General features: G+C 44.9%; 1 protein-coding gene across 1 annotated transcript in view; it reads left to right on the top strand.

Annotated features, from left to right (window-relative positions):
- LRMDA (leucine rich melanocyte differentiation associated) overlaps positions 1-21,198 on the top strand; it is a 1,007,721-nt gene that overhangs the window by 566,373 nt on the left and 420,150 nt on the right. The window contains exon 5 of the mRNA XM_059661903.1: positions 8,117-8,234. Coding sequence (XP_059517886.1) covers positions 8,117-8,234 — 118 coding nt within the window. The remainder of the gene's footprint in view (positions 1-8,116; positions 8,235-21,198) is intronic.

The following is a 21,198-nucleotide window of genomic DNA, read 5'->3' as shown; positions in this document are numbered from 1 at the left end:
ATAATAATCTGAGAGAAATGTGTTCTATTAAGACTCATATAAAAATCTGTGGTGACCCATGAAGGAACATAGCTGAGGGCATTCATTTGTATAAGCAAAACTGTAAGAAATACTGAAGGCTGTTGAAAGTAATATGTTTAAAACACACACACACACACACACACACACACACACACACACAGTAAAGCTACAGTCGGATTTTAGTTACATTTCTTCATTGGCAAGAATTTTATACCTTTTACTTCATTTTCTAGCTTACTTGATTAATTTTGTAGCAGTCTTAGCTGCTTGCTTTTAAACTATCTTAGAATAAAGCTACTTTTAAAAAATGTACTAAATCTTTCTCCATCATGAAGATTTTCATTTGAGATATGATACTGTCAATTCAAATGTGAGTTCTGCTAGGAGAAATATGTTTAATGTCCAGCAGGTGAATAGTTACACATTTCTAAATCAACCCTTGAAGTTGCATAGTCGCTTAGAACTTAATTTGCTTCTTTGACACTCTTATCAACTCTGAAGCATTTAACAGCCGGATTTCAAGCATGAAAGGGTGGCTCAAAACATATTTTATCTTCTTGCTGCAACTTATTTACTAGTATATGTCTTAGAAAGGTTGAGCAAGTCCAAGAAAGTTCTGTCAATCAACATTTTTAGTAAACCAAGCCTTAATTGGGAAATTCTCAGTTGTTTTTCTGTTTCTTTCTTTCCGTGTTTAATTTTTAAAAAATAGCCAAATAAATTTTATATGTGTGTATGTATGTACATGTGTGTATGTGCACACACATTCACACACCTGTGTTCATTCATTTATTAATGTTCATTCTTATTCAGGTGCTTCAAACTAGGCAATTTTTCTTTTCCAGAATGAGAAAAGTAGAGTGAGAACAGTTTCTAATCCCACCTTATTTTATTCAGTCTCAAATAGAAAGAGGGTTTTATGAGGTTATAAAAGAACAAGAAAAGCTAATACTATTTTTTTGTCATTGTGACTGGTCACTTTGGCAAAAATACTAAGACCCAAGGTGTAAGGGGTCAAATAAGATGATCTGATATGGAGTCCAGTTTCCCAGTGGGACTTTTTAAATGGAGAGGCCAGTCTAGATCATGGTCCCTTAACCAAGGTGATTCTTCTGAATCGTCCAAGGCATTTTGATTAATTTAGTGACAAATGCAACAAAATAGTCACTAGGTGATCCTGATGCTCCATGAAGAACTGTTGAACTGAGTGGTATTTAAAATTCCTGTGGGCTCTAGCATTCTGAGATACTCTGCTCCCAAGCAGGTACAGCTCTTCCTTTCCTAGCTCATGTTTCATTCTGCATTTTATCTTTTGTATTTCTCTCACTACCGCATATATTTCACCATTCAGAGAGTGGCTTCCAGTAGTTAAAGACTGCATCTTCTTGACCCTTGAAGCCTCAGTAATACGTAAAGTAGACATTAATACCTAAAGCAGACCATGGAATAGGGGCTTGGTAATGTTTCTGGAGCTAGATTGAAATTACTCTTCCTCTCATATGCTGAGCATCAATCAACAGATGCAGGGCCCTTTGGCTCCTCAGATGGCCCACTGCATATTTGGAAAAAGTTCCATTTGGATCTCGACAAGTGCAGTTAATAAGCAAGAGATTATCCTTCAGACTCAATCCAAGTGGTGGTTGTCGGGGCCTGATTCCTTAGGGTGGCCTTGATTCTAGAGGTGTGATCCATGTCATGGGCTAGGATGAGCACCCTCCAAGCCTGTCTCCTCTCCACTCCATGTCTGGTCCCTGGAGGGTGTGGAAGGGTGGGGCTGGGAAGCTGTTTGTTAGTTGCACATATGGCAAAGTTGCCAAGGGGAGTGGAGTTTTAGAGGCCGCACGTGGTGGAAATCACATCCGGTCAAATTTATCTGAGAAAATTCAGAAGTCACCTACAAGGATGGCAAGGTGCTCATACTCTGAGAGAAACAGAAACCAGGAGCAGTGGTGGGAACACGTGTGCCCGTCCAGGCCCACATTAACTGCAAGGCCTCTGACTGTTGCATGGAAGAGTAGGCCCACGCTGCAGTAATTCTAAATTTGTCATTCCTCTGTGTTTGTTTGTTTGTTTGTTTGTTTGTTTGTTTTAGCTCTCATTTGACAAGCATTCTCACACTTGCATTTGGATGAGATGAATGTGTATATGACCCAGTTCTGCTCTGTGGTCCATAACAGCCCCGCTTTGTTCACTCTGGAATCTGTGCGTCAGTTAACCCTGAGAAGTTTTAGGGCTTCACAATAAGTCTTTTGAACCCAGAGTTCCTGTGGCATTTGGGTTTCTACCAAGCAATGTAGCCACCTTTTTTATATTCTCTTGGTAAACTATCTTCCTGGCCCTTCATTCACAAAGCATGATGTCTGCCTGCCTCTAGCTCTTACTGGAGCCGAATCCTAGGGCCTCTATGTAAATTTATGTGACATTTTCACTAGAAAATTGCTTAAAAATGAATGATATTTCTACGGTTTACTGTTTTTCACTTTAAGTACGTTTTCTGACAATATGTCTTCTATTAATCATTTAAGCAATAGTAGGAGCCTTAAAGGAGTGTATTCAGAAGCAAGAACCCATGGCTCATTTAGTGCTGTCTAAAAGAATGTCTTATTGATTGGCATCCTCTGTGGGTATGTGATGTAATATTTATAATATGTCACCCCGCCATACATCAAAACAGGTATGTCCGTTGTTTCATTTCCATGGGAGACGCTGATTTCTGAGAGGTCTGCTAGGTTTTAGGTCACGTTGTGGCCAACCACTGAACCAGAAATGGGAAGTGACTAGAGTCACAGAGTTGTTGAAAATGGCTTCATAGATGCTTTGGTGTCTGCAGATTCTTTTCTCCCCTGTCCCTCACCCCACCCTCTCTTTCCTTCCTCATTTACCCCCTGTGCACCGGGTTAGATTTTCTTGGCACACATCCCCACAGTAAAATGGGCTCATTAAATCTGAATGGGAGCATGAACATATTACCAAGTTGTTGATCAGTGCCCTGGTCCTGCTGGGGCAGGAGCAAAACCATGCCTGGAGTTTCTCTTTGCCATTCATCATAGATCATGGCTGAGAACTGTCCATGGCCATGTTATTCTAGGAGCCTAAACCTGCCCATGCTTTGCTGTGTACACACTGTGCTATTTTGGGATGAATGTTGAATGGAGGTGAATGTGATAACCAGCAGCCTTCGGGGTTTGAGCAGGAAGAGGGTGGGTGAGGCAGGGCTTGGCTTGGGAGACCACCATCATACTAAGAAACCACTTAGGGCCTCCTGTGGACTTCAACACTGGCCAAAAAATGGATCCAGGATGGAAACCTGGGTGCCCAGCGTGTTTTACTTCTTGTCTTCCTTTATAATTCCTTTCTTTCTTCTTACTGCAGGAAAGAAAGTAGCCTGGAAGTCAACAGTACACAAGCGCTAACTTCAGATGTCAAATAAGGGAGGTGGGCTCATGGTCTCAGCTCTACGTCTGTCATTTAAAGCCTTTGTCATTCATTCTCTTCTGTCACTGCAGTCTTTGGTCAGCCTCTCCTTCCTTGTTCCTCCCCAGTAGGTCCCTCTGTGTTCCTTACAACATTAAATTATTTTAAACGTGACACCCTCTCTTTGTTCTCTCCAAGGGAGCAGCCCAGGGGCCTGCCCAGTGTCTTCAGCACTCCGCCAAAGGGCGGGAGGGAGGGACCCTTTGCAGTCTGTGGGCCATCCTGGGCTACCACCATTTCCCCGCTGAGTAGGAGCTGTAAAACTTGTGGCTTACATAGCCCAGCTAGCATGCTCCAGCTAATCTACCGTCTGGGCTTTGAAGATCACAAGAAAGCAGAGGTCACGACCCAGAGATCAAAGTGACAGAAGCCCACAGAATAATTGCCGGTTACCCTCTGTAGAGGGCCGTCGTGTGTCCTGTGGGTGTATTGTTTGCCCGGGACTTCAAACATACTGCCCAAATCAGCTGGCCTTTGCCAGTTGTCAGGCATTCATTAATGCTGTAGGTGAGCTCACCTCGGCTCATTAGAGTGAGGTCATTGTCATCTCTCTGAGCATCTGGAATTATTCCACATAGTGTTTGTTCATTACACTTTGTTCTTTATTGACTTTTTCTAACCGTCCTCTTTTACCTGGAGGTGTGAAGAGGCAGTTATATAAGGAAATCGGAGTAATAAGAATGGAGAATATGGATGTATTTATTGTAAATTAACTTTGAGGCTCATAGAAGTCTAGCAAAATAAAGGTTAAAAGAGGCTTAGGCATCATTTAGCCTATTCCCTTCATTTCACAGATGGGAAACTGAGGCTCAAGAAGGTGGTAGAGACTGAACCAAGATTGCACAGCAAGATAATCCCAGAGTCTGGCCTTTTCCTTTGGCCTGTTAGTCCCCAAGCTTTTTGTTACGAAGATCTCCCCTCTTTTTTAAAATTTTCTTTCCTGTACTTTAAAGCTTTGCCTCCTAAAAAAAAAATAAAAAGCTTGGCTCTTAAATAAACTGCAATTAAGCCATCACTAACATTTAAAAATTAGTCAGACACATTTAGCAGTTGATCCGTGTTTTGAATCAGCATCAGGTAACCAGGATTACCAAACAGGGTTGATACAATCCAGTCAAGAGCAAAGACGCTTGATATTTTGCTGGCATGTTCACTCTATTCTTTTAAGCTTGTGAAAGGTTGAAAACAGTACATGGGTCACCCATTACTGCCTTCAGGGGCCCCAGGAGGGCATCAGTAGGTTGCACCATCTCTCCCCCACCTATACACGGGAGCAAGTAGGCAGCAAGAACTAGTGGGGAGAAGCATAGAATGCCATAAATGGAAGGAAGTAGGAAAAAACTCCAGTGATTCCCCCACCCAGGTCCCTCAGAACCTAGAAACTTGGTGTGTCTTGAGTAGAGACTCCTCAGAGAAAGGAACACACAGCCAGCCCAGGAGCAGGCCGTGCAGATCTGTGGTTGCGTGGTGTTGTGGGTAGCAGTTCTGAGCAGGAGGGAAGAGCATCCTCCTCTTGCTTTGAAGTCTATATGGAAAGCACCAAAACTTTGGCATTTGGACAGAGAAAAACAAGCAAAGAAGCCTTTCTGCTGTTCCTTTTGCCCCCCTCCCAGTTTGGGGAGTCTCCTTAGAGGAGTCCTTTAAGAAAATGGGGCATTCTGTATGGAAAGAGAGAGAACCTGATAACTCTGTGTGGGTCTCACATTTAGACAATCTGTCTGCAGACAGAAACACATGGGTCTTTAAACGCCATCCTTTCCAGGATCCCTGATCTGCTCCCCATGACCTCACCTTCCATGTCATAGCCAAGTGTGCCTGACTCCCTTCCCCCGGCCCTGGGATGTCGCCCAGTCACCTTGGAAAGGTCAGGGAAATTGGAGTTGCCCTCTGGAGCTCGGGATGGGAGACTCAGAACTTAGATGGATCTCTTTTCATTAAGCAGTGTCCTGGCTTAACAAGCAGTTTTATAAATCTGGAGCTGTCTCCGGGTGTCGCGGGATTTATAGACGGGGGTTTCTGCCATAAAGTGGTTTATGATGGCTGCCTTCTGTGTTATTAGTAGCTGTCTCTTCCTTCAAGCATTGCTGTTTGATAATAGCCTTAAAACACCCAGAATTACTTACCTGCAAGCCCCGTTCCCAATAGCCCCTGTTGACAGTCCGAATAAGTTTACTGCCCTTTTGTTGTACTTTACCTTCAAAACAAACTGATTGAAGCATCAATAGCTCGCGGAAGCTGACAGAGCCACGTCATGTGGACTGGCCCTTGTGATTGCAGGTTATCGGGGAGTTAACCTTCCCTCATTGTTAACTGAAATGTTTTATGTACTATGCAACTTTAGGATACGGCTGTGATAACCTCAGTAACTAAGCCATACATCACGATAAAGAGATTTTGGTGCAACAAATAACCCAGGATTAAATTTACAAGGGTGGAATTGATATTGTAAAAGCCTTCATTCCGTGGCTTCGGGAGGCCTCTCTTGTATTTTTATGGCAAGCTTGTATAATACTCAGGATTGAAGCTGCAGCTTTTGACATCCTGACATGACCTAGAACAAAGGGAAATAGATCTCCCGAGACTGGGATGGGACAGGCAGGCAGAAAGCCCACTGACTTATCACTTGGCAGTAATGTTTGGAACCTGGCCCAAACCACCAACGGGCAGGAATTTCTGGTGGATGTGGCCACTGTCCGCGTTCTGTCTGCCGCAGGTACAGGGCAGGGCAGACCCCTCACAGAATTGGGAAGGAGACTCTTCGCTACCTTACCAACCTCATCATCCCAGAACTGTTATTTTTCATGCTGTGATTTGTCACTTGGATGGTGGTTCTCAGCAGGACAGCAGCCTCAGCCTCACCTGGGAATTTATGAGAAATGTAAATTCCAGGCCCCTCTCCAGACGTAGTGAATCAGAAACTCTAGGGGTGGGGCTCCCGTCTGTCTTTCAACAAGCCTGTGAATCACTATATTAGGATAGAAGCCCCTTGAGAGCAGGGACCTTGTCTCATTTGTGCATCACTAGGCTCAGCACCTAGCACAGGTGGTAGCTGCCTACTAATTATTTGTTGGGTGAATCAATGTATGAGTAAAGTAAGTAACAGATGACACCTCTCAGGGAGAAAGTTTGGACCCCAGGCTGTCTCAGACCCAGTATTTGGGGCAGCTTTCCTAGTGTTCCTCAAATCTTTCTAAGCAGGAACCACCTGGACACCCCAGGCCGGCTGTCAGGTGGGAGTTAGGTCAGCCCTATATCGGGGTGACAGGAAGCCTGTTTCATGGCTGTTTCTTTGATTGTATCAGAAGAGTGCTCTGAAAACAGCAGCTCTTTGTCATCTACCATTTTAACTAGCTTAAAAGCCAGCTCGCTCTCTCTCTCTCCCCCCACCCTCTGATTTGAGGGCTGGGATCCAAAGTGGGGTGAAATGACAACGTGCTGTCTGTTGTCACCGTGGTTCCTGGCAGCCCTGTGAAGACATCTTTCACTCCATCATTAAACACTGGCTGGGTTTGTAATGCTGATGTTTTCTTCACCTGAATATTCATCTTTTCCCACCCTACACTTAGTGGTTGTCTTTCCTCCTTCGAGCGTCACTCCTGACATATTGTTTCCATCTGTATGTGTCTTTACTTGAAAAAATCTGTTGTCATCCAGACTTTGCTGTACCAGCAGAAGATGGAATTCTTTCTGACATTGACTGAGGCCAGCGGGAGTTCTGCTGGAGGAGAGAAAGGTCACCTGGCCTCCTTGTGGAAATTTCTGGTTTGGGATAAGTTTAAGGACATTTGGAGAGGGGAGGGAGAGGCTTGGGGAGGAAGTAGAAAAAAAGGTAATACATTGAGGCCAGAGAGGAAGCAGGAAGTAGATAGTCAAATTTCCAGGACATCAGAAGTTGGGGTATAGAGTTCTGGGGATGAAAAGTATACCTCCAAAGAATTTTAGAGTATTTTGACTTTAAATGACTAACATGGAGGTTATCGCTAGAGATCTCTAAGTTGTTGTCTCTGGTGTTTGAGTGATTAGCTATCTTTCCCCTAGACAAGCATTGGAGGTCACATGTGATGTCAGAGTGGGGCCTGTCCTGGGAACCCAGGCCTCCCTCCCCTGAAAAGGGAGGTACCCTACTTACCCCAAGTCACATTTGCACTGAGAAGCTAATGCTTGGGGTTGCTTTAGGGTTTGTTTCTTTGAAGCCTACGTATCCTCCTTCAGCTATTAGTTTTTAATTATTAGGCCCCTTTCTCTGTGCTTCCAAAACTACTGCATAACTTCAATCTTGGTACTTAGCTATGCTGTTTCTAATTTCTCTGTGTGAGTCTGTCATGCTGATGACACCGAAAACCCCTCTAAATGCAGGGACCATATCTAGGGCCTGGCACATAGTAGGTGCTCAAGAAATATTTGTGCAAGAGAAGTGAACTTGTATTTTATTGGGTTAATTCTGATGCTACTTTGCAAGATGGCCTGAGGGTGAGCAAAAAAAGTTTGTTCCTGCCTTCAAGAAGCTTATAGTTTAGGTGAGGACATCAACGGAACTAAATTGCCAAATACCAGACACATTGCATGGAACTTTGAGGTGGTCACCCGCCCTCCTGAGCTGTCTCTGCCTGTTCTCTTCCAGATGCTTTGTTCTTCACAAGCTGCCCAATTTAAAGTTCTTGGATGCCAGGAGAGTGACCAGAGAAGAGCGAGAGGAAGCTTTGGTCAGAGGGGCGTTCATGAAGGTGGTGAAGCCCAAGGTAAGCCGCCCAGGTCATGGTCTTCCCGGGGGATTTGTGTCTCACCGCACAGGTGCTCTTGGAGCATGGAGGGCGTGCTTCCATGGATTCAGAATGCAGGAGAGCTCATCCATGGGCACACTGTTAGCCAAACAAGAAGCAGGACTGGGTACACACTGGGTCTTCCCAGTCTAAGAGGACCTTATTTGTAAGGGGATGTCACTTGGATGGCTTGTTTACTGGTAAAGCAGCACCTTGCACAGCCAATGGTGATGTCCCAGGAGTAGGTGGGATTTCAGGCCTCTTTCTTAAAGATGGTTCATTTATAAGATGGTGCCTCTGCAGGTCTTAAAGGGGAAAGGGGAAAGCGCTGAGCATGTGCGCTTTCTCAGGTGGCTGTGATTCCTCTAGCTAGCACCTCTCAGGGGGCCCTTCTTTCTTGGGACCAAAGGGGAGACACAGGAGAGGGATTTTCTTGGTTCCACAGCTGAGAACTCAACAGCTCTCAGAGATCCTGGTAGAGGGAAAGTGCGTTTTTCTGACAATGGGACCTGGGACTGGAGTGTGCTCCCTCCAGGTAGCTTTCTAGGGTTCATGGAAATGATGCTCACTGACCTGTCAGGCTGAGTCTGCCCTGAGGCCATGGAAGTGACCATGGGTCATCTTAATGACAACATTGATGAGGCAGGCGGGGCTTGGCTCTCAGACCCAAGGAGATTTTTAAGGACATGGACAACTATCTTATTAGGAGGAATTGGGGTCCTTCTATGAGGCCTGAGGCTGGGGCATGGACTTGATGACACTTGGTGACCCCAGTGGAGATCCATCCCTGCCCTGGGGCTCTGTGGAGTGACATTGTCATTTCCTGTGGGATCCTGGCATGCGTGTTGAAAACATTGTCCCAGAAAGCCAAGAGGTCCAGTTTTTCCTCACTTATTGACTTGCAGTGCTCTGCCCAGGTATTGGGAATGACTGAGAGGGAAAGAGAAAAAAGAAAACAGGACCAAAACCGAAAGAGCAACCTCTCTGTCAGGTTGCTCAGCTGGCAGCATACTTCAGGCCACGTTCTCTCCCTGAATCCGTGAGGTGCAACTTATTTCCCATGGTGCTGAATATGATTGCTGGCAGTTGTGGAAAGATGCAACACAGAGGGTGTAATCCTGGCAGATAAATGTATCGTTACCTGTTTCAGCATGTGGGAAATTAATTGAGCGATTCGTTTTGTAGTTATTAAAGTGTTAACAGTTTTCCTTAACGAGGCATATTTGACATGTTGCTCATGGCTGCCTTCAGATATTTCAGCTCTTGTAATTTTTGTCCAAAGGAAATAATTTATTTCTTGGCTCTTTCTTTGTTTTGTTTTTTGTTTTTGTTAAAAGATTTCAGAGACAGCTGCACCACCAAAACCAACAAAGAACAACAAATGAGCCACTTATAATACCTTGGGGTCTTGCCCCTCTTACATTTCTCACCTTCACATTCACAGGCACTTTATAAACTAGGTCAGAATTTCTTCCGCTGTCATTGTCATTGACATGGGCAGCTCTGTTGTCACTGGAAATCTGAAGGGATTCCAGATACCGTATCGGAGTGGGGCTCTCTGTTTGTGTCCACCATGGTTCTGGGGTTCCTTGCCTACTGAGGAAAGGGAGCGCTGGCTTATTCTGCAGCTCCATAACTCGAGCCTGGAGACCTTCATCGGGCTGCCCACGTCACCCGCTAGGAATTGCTGGAGCTTTTCCTGTGTGTTTGACCACGGAGCCCACATTCTCCACTCTGATTTATTACCCCGGAGCAGGGAGCTAAACTGTTTTTCATGCACCTCTGGGTTCAAACAGAACCTCATCGGAGGCCTAGATGAAGACAGCGGGAGAAAGCAGGGCTGTTCGGTTAGAGCAGAGATGGCGGCAGGATCAGGGTTTGGTGGGGAGGGGGAGCTCTGGCATCCTCCCTAGTCTTTGAAAGCAAATGGGCCTGGCTCCTTAAAATCGGTAATAGCTGGTTCTCTGAGTCATTAGCAACTTAAGCAGAAATGCTCTTCAAAGCCCCACATTAGTTTCTAGTCAATTATAGAATTAGCTCATGTTTGTAATTGACTCTCACATCTTTATTAACGGTATTAAGCTTTACAGTATGCACGGATTTGAGGAGAAGCGGAGGCACTCTGCGAAAGCGTGAGGATGGATCTTCCGTGGTTACCTTTTTGTGGTCATATGATCTCCAAACTGGACTGGACTTCAGTAATCACCTCTTCTGAGATCTCATTTACTGGGTTAAGGAATAGGGAGAAGATGGAGTGTCCTCAAGTGCCCAGAGCCCCCCGAGGCAGACTAGGATTAGAACCCCGGGATGCGGGACCAGAACCCTGGAATATGGGATTAGAACTCTGGGATGTGGGACCAGAACCCAGATGTGAGACCAGAACCCAGATGTGGGACCAGAACCCAGATGTGGGACCAGACCTAGGGATATGGGCTTCCACTTAAGTGTTCTGTTTACACCATGATCCTTCAAGGGCGCCAGAGGATTTCTCTGGCTTCCTGGCCTGATAACAAACTGTAAGCCTTTCTTGATGGCAGGCAGTTCCCTATTGTCTGTTTTTAGAGATGCTCACCAGGACTTTTCTTGCAGCTAGAGAGAGGCCAAACGATCTCCTTGCTGAATTAATAATGTTAAAAAGGCTGGTTCTCTCCTGCTCACAGTATATACAGACATATGTTTGTTCCTATGCAGGTGTGTATATACGCTTTCCATCTCTGTGTATATATACATATGTATGTTCTGGGAGGTATGTGTACGCCTGGATTCGGCTCCTAAGTGGAGAGCAATTTCCTCCCTGTGAATTGCGACGCTGTGCTGAGCGCACTGGGTGAAGACCTATTTTTCATAACAGCGTCAGACTTTCAGGTTGGCTCCTGTCCTTTCCAAGGCGGCGGCCCGTTGTGCTTATTCAGCAGGAGGCTCTGATGGATGATCAAGGCGGCCGTGATTTGGGGAGCTGTTTTCATTTTATTCCTGACATAACGTATTTGGGAGGATGGAAAATGCCTCTCCAATCACAGCCCGTGCCATGGAGGTAGGGAACAGGCAGCGTGGGTTCTTGGCTAATGCAAATGCGGAATCATCCAGGATCTAATAAGCCCCGAGGTCCCGGAGGTTTGATTTGGTACCTGGCAGGCCCTGGCACTTGAGTGCAGGCTCTCTCTTGCTCTCTCAGCTGACACAGTTCTTCATCCCTGCCTTTGGCTTTTGTGGCTTAAAAGCCACCTTCTGTCTGAGCTCTGATTGTTCTATAGAAGGCTGCTATCATTCATTAGGGAGTGATAGCTAATGCTACAATGGGCTCTTCTAGACCCTCAAGTGCGAGCGTGTGTGTATGTGTGTGTGTGTGTGTGTGTGTGTGTGTGTGTGTGTTGTCAGTTAATGGACTTACAGCAGCTAGGCTTTGTTCATTTCCCAGAATTATAAAGAAAATATGTATCTTTGTCCAATATTGGCCATTGAATCATAACATTGTCCATGCAGAGAGCACCAAGCTGGGCACAGAGAAGGCTGAGGCCCTGCAAAGAGCGGCTTCTGTAATGACCGGTCCGTGACCCCCTCGCCACACGAGAAACACAGATCAAAGTGTGCAGAGGCCTGTCCAGGGGGGCGTGCATGGCGGACACTCCAGCCCTGCACATCAGAGAGACGGCTCAAGGATCCGACAGTCAGAATTGCTTAATTATGTCCTGGCTTTGTAATTATTCATCCCTGTTCTGGCAAAGAGCACAGTTGTCATTTCTCTGACATAATTATTTAAAGCTGAGCCCTCTTGTTTACAGGCACATGCATGAAGTTGGCTACCAACTATTTAATCTCCAGGACCTTATGGGAGCGACAGGGGGGAGTAACTACAGGGGCAGCTGGACTGAGAATCACAGCCCACTTTAGAAAGTGTTCTAACATGTGTATTTTTGCTTATAATCATGGCCATTCTCTTGTAGGTAAGATAGGGAAACAGGTGTGTTCATGAGTGCAGATTGGTCCTTGAAAATATGTCAGCATGTCTTTATGCAGGCATGCGTGCGTTTCCTAGCATGTGTAGTTTGTGTATTTGTGTCGTGTTTTATAGTTTGCATACGTGTCTGTGTATCTTTGGGTATTTGGGGTGTCTAGTGTGTGTGTTTATAAGTGAGAGGAATGGGTGAGGGAGGACGAGTGTTTCATTAAAGGAATAAACTTCCGAATACCTGTGCCTTCCATAAATCTTTTCTATTCTCTTCCTTAAACTGAAAGTTGAGCGCTATTTCGGCCTGAGGATTTACCTGCTGTCGGCTCTGGGAGGGCCGGGGCTTCTCTTTTCCACTCTCATGTCTGCGGTGCCTGGTCTATAGCAGAGACTCGGCCAATTCTCCTCCCAAGAATATACCGTGGACAGAACATGCTGGAAGATCCATCATGAAAGGTGGTCCCATGTTTGTTGTTGCTTGACTGTGGCCCTCTGGAAAGGGGGCCTCTGCCTGAAGGAACATTAACCACCCGCATCTGTGTGTTGGCAGAAAAGACAGAATCTGGGCTGCGTAGCTGTTTTCCCAAAGGATTTACCTGGTATTTGTTATGACGGCAAAACCTCCAGCTGCCGTGATCACTGCGCCTCGGCCTCTTCATTGGGTGGCATTGCTGGGGAGGCTGGGGGAGGTCCCCGGGGTGGCGGGCGGGGGTGGGGTGGGGGCTGGCACTGCTCACGTTCTCTGAGTCCTTCTCTCAGAGTCCACTTGGTCCTCATAGGGCTTTTAGGAAAGGAAAGTATCTTTTCTGAGAAAACATGTTGGGGCGCTTCACAGCCTGTGTACAATTAAAATGAGATTTCTCCTCTCTGAGCTGTTATTGGTTTTTGTGTGTTTGTTTTGTTTTTGTCTTATCATAAAGGAGCACAGCCTAGTGCAGTGATGGCGAACCTATGACACGCGTGTCAGAGGTGACACATGAACTCGTTTTTTTGGTTGATTTTTCTTTCTTAAATAGCATTTCAATATATAAAATAAATATCAAAAATGTAAGTCTTTGTTTTACTATGGTTGCAAATATCAAAACATTTCTATATGTGACACGGCACCAGAGTTAAGTTAGGGTTTTTCAAAATGCTGACACGCCGAGCTCAAAAGGTTCGCCATCACTGGCCTAGTGGTTTTTTTGGTTCAGTTAGCTGTTTTTAAATGCCTAGCCTAGTTCTTTACTAAATACTCCCTTTTTCTAAACTACAGTGTATATGTCTCTCCTATCTTCTGTTAGCCTTATCTAGCCCAATTGCAAACATGTAAAAGGTTATCAGAAAACACCTCTAGATTGATTGCAATTACTAGCATTTGCTCTACATTTAATATTTTCAAGGATAGATATTTTACATAAAGCCGGGTCTGCCTATTAATAAATATTCTAATAACTAAATAAACGACATATATGAAGCGGAATAGACAATAAGTCCATCTATGTTGAAAGCTCTCTATTATGCTACGTGTTCAGAAGAAAACCAACGTTCCTTATTTTCTGGAAATCTCCAACTGCCTGAAAATGTTAGTGTTTTATAGTTCTTTTATCTTTTTGCACAAATGTTTTTTGTCTAGAGACATATTCAGAGTCTATTTTCAATTTTTTATAGTAAATTTTGAAGGGAGGAAAATTTTAAATTAATTTCTTTTTTTGGAAGATGCCTGGGCGGTATGTTTAGAAACAACTCCAGGAGCCAAAGATTTGTAGTTCATTTGTTTTTCATTGTTCCTCCTGATTTCACAGTTTGCCGCATTCATCTTGGGGGGATCACTTACAGGTTTTGTATTTCTCTATTTTAGCACCAAGCTTCCCTGTATCTCAAGTAAATGCTTTCATAGTATTGCTCTTTAGAGGCAATTTTGGTCACTTTTCATTGCCTTGCTCTTGGGTAGCAAATCTCTGAAATCAGAGACAGACTGTTGCATAAAAGTTGTGTCTCTCATGCCCTGGCAAAGCCCTATGGACAGAGAATTGAAATCCACAGTAGAGAGAAGAAGAGTAAAACAGTAGCAGCTGGTGCTGGTGGCAGCCTTTCAGAGCCACTCCCCGAAATCTCTGGGGCCTGATCAGGTTATGAGCACATAGTAGGTCTCACTCTCTATTAAGCCAAATGCCTGGTGAGATTTTGTGGTGTTTCTGTTGGAATCATTGGCTTTTACTGCATCCCAATGGCCCAGCTCTACACTTTTCCTCTTTTTGGCCGACAACATGCTCACTTTTGTCCAAGGATATTTGGGCAGACACATGCCTAGGGGATCATGGAAGGAAGAGGCCCTTTGCGGGGAATTAGATAAGTCTTCCTAGATACTTCCTAGATACTGTGGAACCTGAAAATAGGGAGAAGTGCAGTAGATTTCATCATTTGTCTAAAATCATTCTCTTTCTGCCCTTGCCATGGCTTCCCTCTATGGGAGGAGTACACTTCTCCATCCCACTGACTTTGGCTACGACACTTTGGCCAATGGGATGTGTGTGGAAGTGACAGCATGCCAGTCCTGGGCCAATGCTCTGTGAGATACTCTGTGTCTTCACTCACCCCTCTTTTGTGTCTGCCATTTACTGTGAAAACGTGAGACTCACACCGAGCAGACCTGAACCTGACCCTGAACTACCCCAACCAACCCCAGACCTCAGCATAAGAAATAACTGCCTCCTGGAAGTCACTATGAGTTATGGAATAGTGTTACTAGAGAAGCCTGAGAGAGACACAGGCCATCCATCCACACATGCTACCCTCTGGTCTCCCCTGGCACTTGATCCAGAGCTCTTAACTGGGACACAACTTGGGTTTTAGTGAAGTTAGTGGCAGTGTTGGGTGTCACAACATCAACTTCTGTAGGCTTTCTGGATGCTTAACTAATTAGAATCACAAGACCAGCCTTAGGGTCAACTGGCTGCCTTGGGGTGCACTACGGCATGTATTGAAGCATTTCTGCCCTGTGAGTAAAAACAACAACTAGCATGTATTAAATGTCTACTGTGTACTAGATACTGTACAAGCAACTTAAAAATCTCCTTGAATTTGAATCTGCACATGAGGAAACTGATGTTGAGAGAACTTACAACAACACCTAAAATTACAGTGTGACGTGGGATCAGACTCTTCCTTTGCTCTGCCTGAGCCTCAGAGCTCATGGTGTCTCCCCTTATCCCTTACATTGCATCAACTAGGCCTGGAGATGTGATGGGAGGTAGAAGTAAAAGAGCAGGAAGACAAGATCATGGAAGGGAGCCCAAGGTAACTTGGTGATTTTTCAATTTGACCTTGCCCTGTGACCACTCCCCCAAGCCCATTTTGGTGAAATACATGGGCGAGGCAGAGGATTGGAGGAGCCAGGCTGAGAAGGGTCCTATTCTGCCATCACATGAGGATGAGGAGGAAACCTGGCAGGGTCTGAATGGAGAGGAAAGGAAGGGCAGGTCTGTGTTGGTCCCTGGGTGTCTCGGGGAGGGAGCAGAGTGCTCTGTGCACAGCAGGTGTTTGGGAAATCTGTGCAGAGGCAATTGCTGGTTGGACGCTGTTCAGAATTCAGACCACCCAGATCTGGTGGTGCTCAGGTGGCCACAGAGGCCAAAGAGCTGTGGCTAAGAGCCCTCTTTCTGGGGCTTCTGGGAGGGGTCTGTGTGGCTGCAAACAGCTCAATGCTGGGATAAGGAGAAAGCCTATGGCTGTCTAAGGCCCAGTGGTTAACTCCCCTGGTGATGGGTACATGGTGTTCTAAAAAGTACCTTGACATGTTTTTGCCCAAAGTACCCTATCCCCTATGGTATCAGTTGCCTCAGGTTTGTTTGTTTATCTTTTAATATATTTTTATTGATTTCAGAGAGGAAGGGAGAGGGAGAGAGAGATAGAAACATTAATGATGGGAGAGAATCATTGATCAGCTACCTCCAGCATGCTCCCTACTGGGGATCGAACCTGCAACCCAGGCATGTGCCCTGACTGGGAATTGAACCATGACCTCCAGGTTCATAGGTTGATGCTCAACCATTGAGCCCCACTGGCCAGACAAGTTGCCCTTGTTTTAAGGAGTAAATTTAAGCCTTCTTAACTTGGTTATGAAAAGTCCTCATTTGTGTGACCTCTGGTAATGATTGAGATGGGGCCTCAATAGCCAATTATATCTGTATTCTCTATATTTCCAACTTGACCTTTTCTTGATCCACTTTAGAAGATAGGTGTTGGTTTTTTGCTTTTGCACTTCAGGTTTTTTTATTATTTCTTTTAAAAACTAAGCCTGAAAGGAAAGAGAAGAGGAAAACAAAGATGCTTCTTTAAGAAAGTGGGTTCCCACAGAGTAAAGTTGGGGTGCTGATGTAAAGTTACCCATGTTTACAGCTAAGATTACCCCGGATTCCCTGTGCAGCTTCAGGGCTTGGCAGGGAGCTGCTCTTGGCAGGTGCATTGGTGAGCTTGAACAGCACCTTCTCCTTAACATGCGTTGCTCCACTTACACCCACCCCCACTGAGTCTTTGCTTTTAGCCTGGTGATTAAGGCCAGTGATGAGGAGAAGTTGGTTGGAAAAACAGAAACAACTTGTCTAAGAACAGAAAAAAGGCCAGCAATGGAGGTGTGTGTGATGGGAGAGCATGAATGTCTTCCCTCCTCAGTTAGATCAGGGCCTTGCTCTCTGTCCTGCTGAAGCCTGTGGCTTCAGAAAGCTCTGCCTGGCTTAGAAAGTCCCTTCTGGGCCCGTGGGAACATCAGACGGCAGGGACTGAACCTCAGGGCAGGTAGGCATCCTGGAAGAGGAAACCTGGGCATGGATGGCTCACGAGGAAACAAATCAGGAACCGATGTGTTCTGACACTCACTATGATGACGTGTTAATACTCTTTGCAATTCTGTGGATAAGGGAGGAGAACATAAAGATGACATTGTCCTAATTTCTGCTCTTGAGTTCTTATCATTTCCAAACCACCCGCAACTAATAGCAGGTGTCTTCATTTGCTAGGGCTGCCATAATGAAATACCACACTCTGGGTGACTTAAGCAACAGAAATTAATTTTTCATAGTTATGGAGGCTAGAAATCGAAGGCAAGGTGCTGGCAGGATTGGTTTCTTCTGAGGCCCCTCCCCTTGACTTGTAGATGATCACTTTATTTTTAAAAAATATATTTTATTGATTTTTTTTACAGAGAGGAAAGGAGAGGGATAGAGATTCAGAAACATCAATGAGAGAGAAACATCAATCAGCTGCCTCCTGCATACCTCCTACTGGGGATGTGCCCGCGACCTAGGTACATGCCCTTGACCGGAATCGAACCTGGGAGCCTTCAGTCCGCAGGCCGACGCTCTATCCACTGAGCCAAACTGGTTAGGGTGATTGGCACTTTCTTGCTGTGTCCCCACATGGCATCTCTATGTGTGCTCACATCCCCACTCTCTGTGTGTGTCCACATTTCCTTTTCTTATAAGGGCACTAGCCACACTGGATTAAGACCCATCCAGTGGCCTCACTTTAGCTCAGTCCCCTCTTTAAAGGCCTTGTCTTTAAACATAACCACATTCTGAAATATTGGGGGTTAGGACTTAATGTAAGATTTGGGGGGAGGGGTATATACTTTAGTCCTTAACAACAGAGAAGAAGGGTGAACTTTAAGAAGATGTAAAAGAAAACTCGTGTAAGCTCAGTGAGGAAGGGATGTCTCTAATATTTGACATTTACTTGTTCTTTTCATTATCCCCCAAAAAAGCCTAAGAAGCAGAGAAGTAGGTAGGGTAAAGTAGTAGGATAATCTTAGGTTATCCAACTTGAATGCAGGTAAAAGGCTTCACAAAGTTTGAACGAAATAAAATTTGATCTGTTTGTCTGAATGTGGCTAATGCATACATTTCAGGGTACCGTCCAGGTGAGTGCCAAGCAGGCATATGCAGGGATTAGTAGGAGCTCTAGGAATGGCACTTCCTTCCTCCACAGAGTAGGCTCAGAGGAGATGCTTAGAGGAGAGCTTCCTCTCATTTTTAAAATTACCTTTATCTCTAGCGGAGCCCTTTGCCCTGAATGGTTCCTTGAGGAGTTAAAAGAAGCTGTTTCATAGGGAGAAGAGTTATGACACATCCCCTCTGCTCCCTGCCTGTTTCTCCAGCGAGCTTATCTCTCTGCCAAGAACTCCAGGAATACCCAAGCTCCCAGGTACCTGCTGGATCTGGTGGGAGAGCTGGTTACAACATTCTAGGAAGTAGGTTTTTGCCTCTCCATTGTTTTGTCTACCCGTGGTCACCATGGCTTACTTCTGGGGCCCATGGACATGCTCCCACTCCAAACACTTCATCACCTTCCCTCTGACCAGGCCAAGGCGTGTTTCACAAGCATGATAGAGCAGGTCTGCCCTGGGGGTCCCTAAACACTAGGGTGCAATTAGTTCCTTTATTTGCTTTTCTTGCTCCTGGCAGTAGAGTGTCTTAGATGAACAGAGGGCACAGTCAGTAATGCACAGGTGCTGTGTAATCGGGGCTTCCTGTTGATTTAGCCACATTCCATGCTCTTGTCCATGATAGAAATACACTCAGCCTTTTACCAAGGATATTTTAGGCTAATTTTATTTTTCAGGTGAATTTTGACATATTGCAGTAGATTTTGAGCTACATTACCTGAATTAGAATTCATTATTTCTTTCAATGGTGAACGAATGCTCCTGTCTAGGCTCTAAAGCTGTATGTATGTTTTTTTCTCTCCCGAGGTGGGGAATTTTAAGTGGGGCTTCTACTTCATGTCACCTTCAACTCAGGAGTGAAATTTAGAAGTGAGTCGCTTTTTCTGTTGTGGCATTTTGCATTGTCATGCAGCTATCTGGCTTAGCGACCTCTCCCATGTTTTATTGGGCCCATTTTTATTCATTTCTCCCCACCACCCAACCTTCACTTTTGTTTTTGATGTGATTCAAGGAGTTGCCTCCAGCTGTTCTTTGGGGAAGGTTTAAAATCTGAATTTATTGTGGCTCTGGTAGCCCATGGAAAACCTATGATTCTTACTTCGTTCAGTAGCTGCTGTCAGACCTGCTTTTCCATTTAGGGGTCAGCCCTACTCCGAGTCTCAGGATTACGTTCAGGTTTGCAAGAAAGGCTGAACTTCTACCTTCTGCCACCCATCTCTCCATTGTCAATACAGGGAATCTAATGCCTCCCTCCATGTTTGTTGTGAAGATTAAATGAGGTAATATGTGTAAGGAGCTGATTCAGTCCAGAGAAGGTGGTATTGCCCTTATACTCTGGTGGTTCAACTGAGTTTTATACTTAAATGAAGTGTTTCTGAGGCTTTTACCAAGCATCTACCTCCTGATGAGCGTAAAACACCTACAAGGAAGGAATATGGGAGGAGAAAGAAAGCCCTGGTTCATCTTAGGGAAGCTGGGCCCCTGAGTTTTGGGTCTGCCCAGGCACCACACAGGCTATTTTGTTCTTGTGGTGATGGTGGAGGAGAAGCCAGGGCAAAAGGGGGTGCAGGGGAAGCCAGTGTGGTCGGGACAGAGGGGTTCCACAGTCACTGGTGCATACAGGGACAGCGGTGCAGCAGCCCCCGTGAGCAGCAGGCCCCGCCTGGTGCAAAAATAAGCCCTTAAGCCCTTTCGTTTGGGTGACCTTGGACTCAACTCTCTTAATCCTCTTCCAACTCCCTTGGTGAATCTGAAAATCAAGGCCGATATTTAGATCCTGGAATTTGTCGCTGCAGTAAGCCCGCTTTTGCTCCTTGGTAACACAGAGAAAACCGGAGAGTGAAATCTGGGGGCTTGTAACACACGTCCAGAGAACATGATCTCAGCGTTAGAAGGGCTTTAAAAACCCAAGGTTGAGATATCAGATCTCTGGATAATTAGAAAAGAACCAAGGGCTATAGTACACGAAGCCACTTTTTTTTTTTTTTTTTTAAATCTGTTTCAGTTCAGTATAAGATTTAAAATAAAGGGATTTCTGCACTCATTCTAATTTTCAGTCATGGGATGTTTTGGAAAAGATTATGTTGCAAATTATATTTTTCTTTCTTGCATTCAGAAAACCCTCACTAGCAGTTTGTGACGCCTGCCCTTGAGAGTACAGAGGCCTAATCTGAGCGCTAGGCATCGCGTTTGCTCAGGTACAGATGGGTAGGCTAAGCAGAGCGGACGAAGAATGAAAAGCTTTCCTTCTTTGCATCCCCTCCCTCTTCTTTTGCACATTACGTGACTAAATGTGCAACTTTGTTCGCGTAACTGCTACAAACAGTTCACTGTTTAGGCCAAACGCTCTCTAATGCAGTAAAATTAAGAAATAATATGCTTTGAAAGTGATTTATGAGTGTGGTTAAGCTGCCAGATTTACAAAGAAATAGTTCAGATCTTGGGAAGCCTCAGGAGTCACGTCAAAAATGAATTTGACCATGATTTAAACTGCTACTCTTCTTACATGACATTTAATATGTGTACTTTGGAGGCCCATATGTCTTTAATAAAATAGCATTAAGTTTTAAATATGATATGAATGCAGCCAGTTTCTAAATTCATAACCTTTTCTACAACTCCAAAATGCTAACCAATAGGGGAGTCATACGCGCAATAAAACATAAACCTTAGAAAATAGCTTTTTATTAAAATGGTTAGACAGTTGGCAGCAAGGTTGCCATGTAATAAATACTTATAGCGTTGTGGGTTTATCAGACATTGTTTACCCTGCAAGCAACCGGGACCAGACAACTAATTATAACCCCTGCGCAAAAGCAGTTCATGCTAAGCCCCCCGAGTGTGTCAGAGAGGCAGGCTAGTGTTTCTGAGAGTCCTGGACAAGTTGTCCAGAAATTTGGGTTCTAATCCCTCTGTACGACTTAAAGGAAAGTGACTTTGAGCAAGATACTCCATTTCTGTAAATTTCCCCAGTCTGTGAGATGGGGACAATGACATCTGCATGTAGGTTTGTTGTGACAATAAGAAACAAGTTCCTGCGAGGCAGCTGACATAGTGCCTGGCACATAGTAGGT

The sequence above is a fragment of the Myotis daubentonii genome, chromosome 13 (assembly GCF_963259705.1).
Source record: "Myotis daubentonii chromosome 13, mMyoDau2.1, whole genome shotgun sequence".
NCBI lineage: Eukaryota > Metazoa > Chordata > Mammalia > Chiroptera > Vespertilionidae > Myotis > Myotis daubentonii.
Note: the sequence above shows the minus strand (reverse complement) of the source record. Positions and strands in the feature narration are given on the sequence as shown.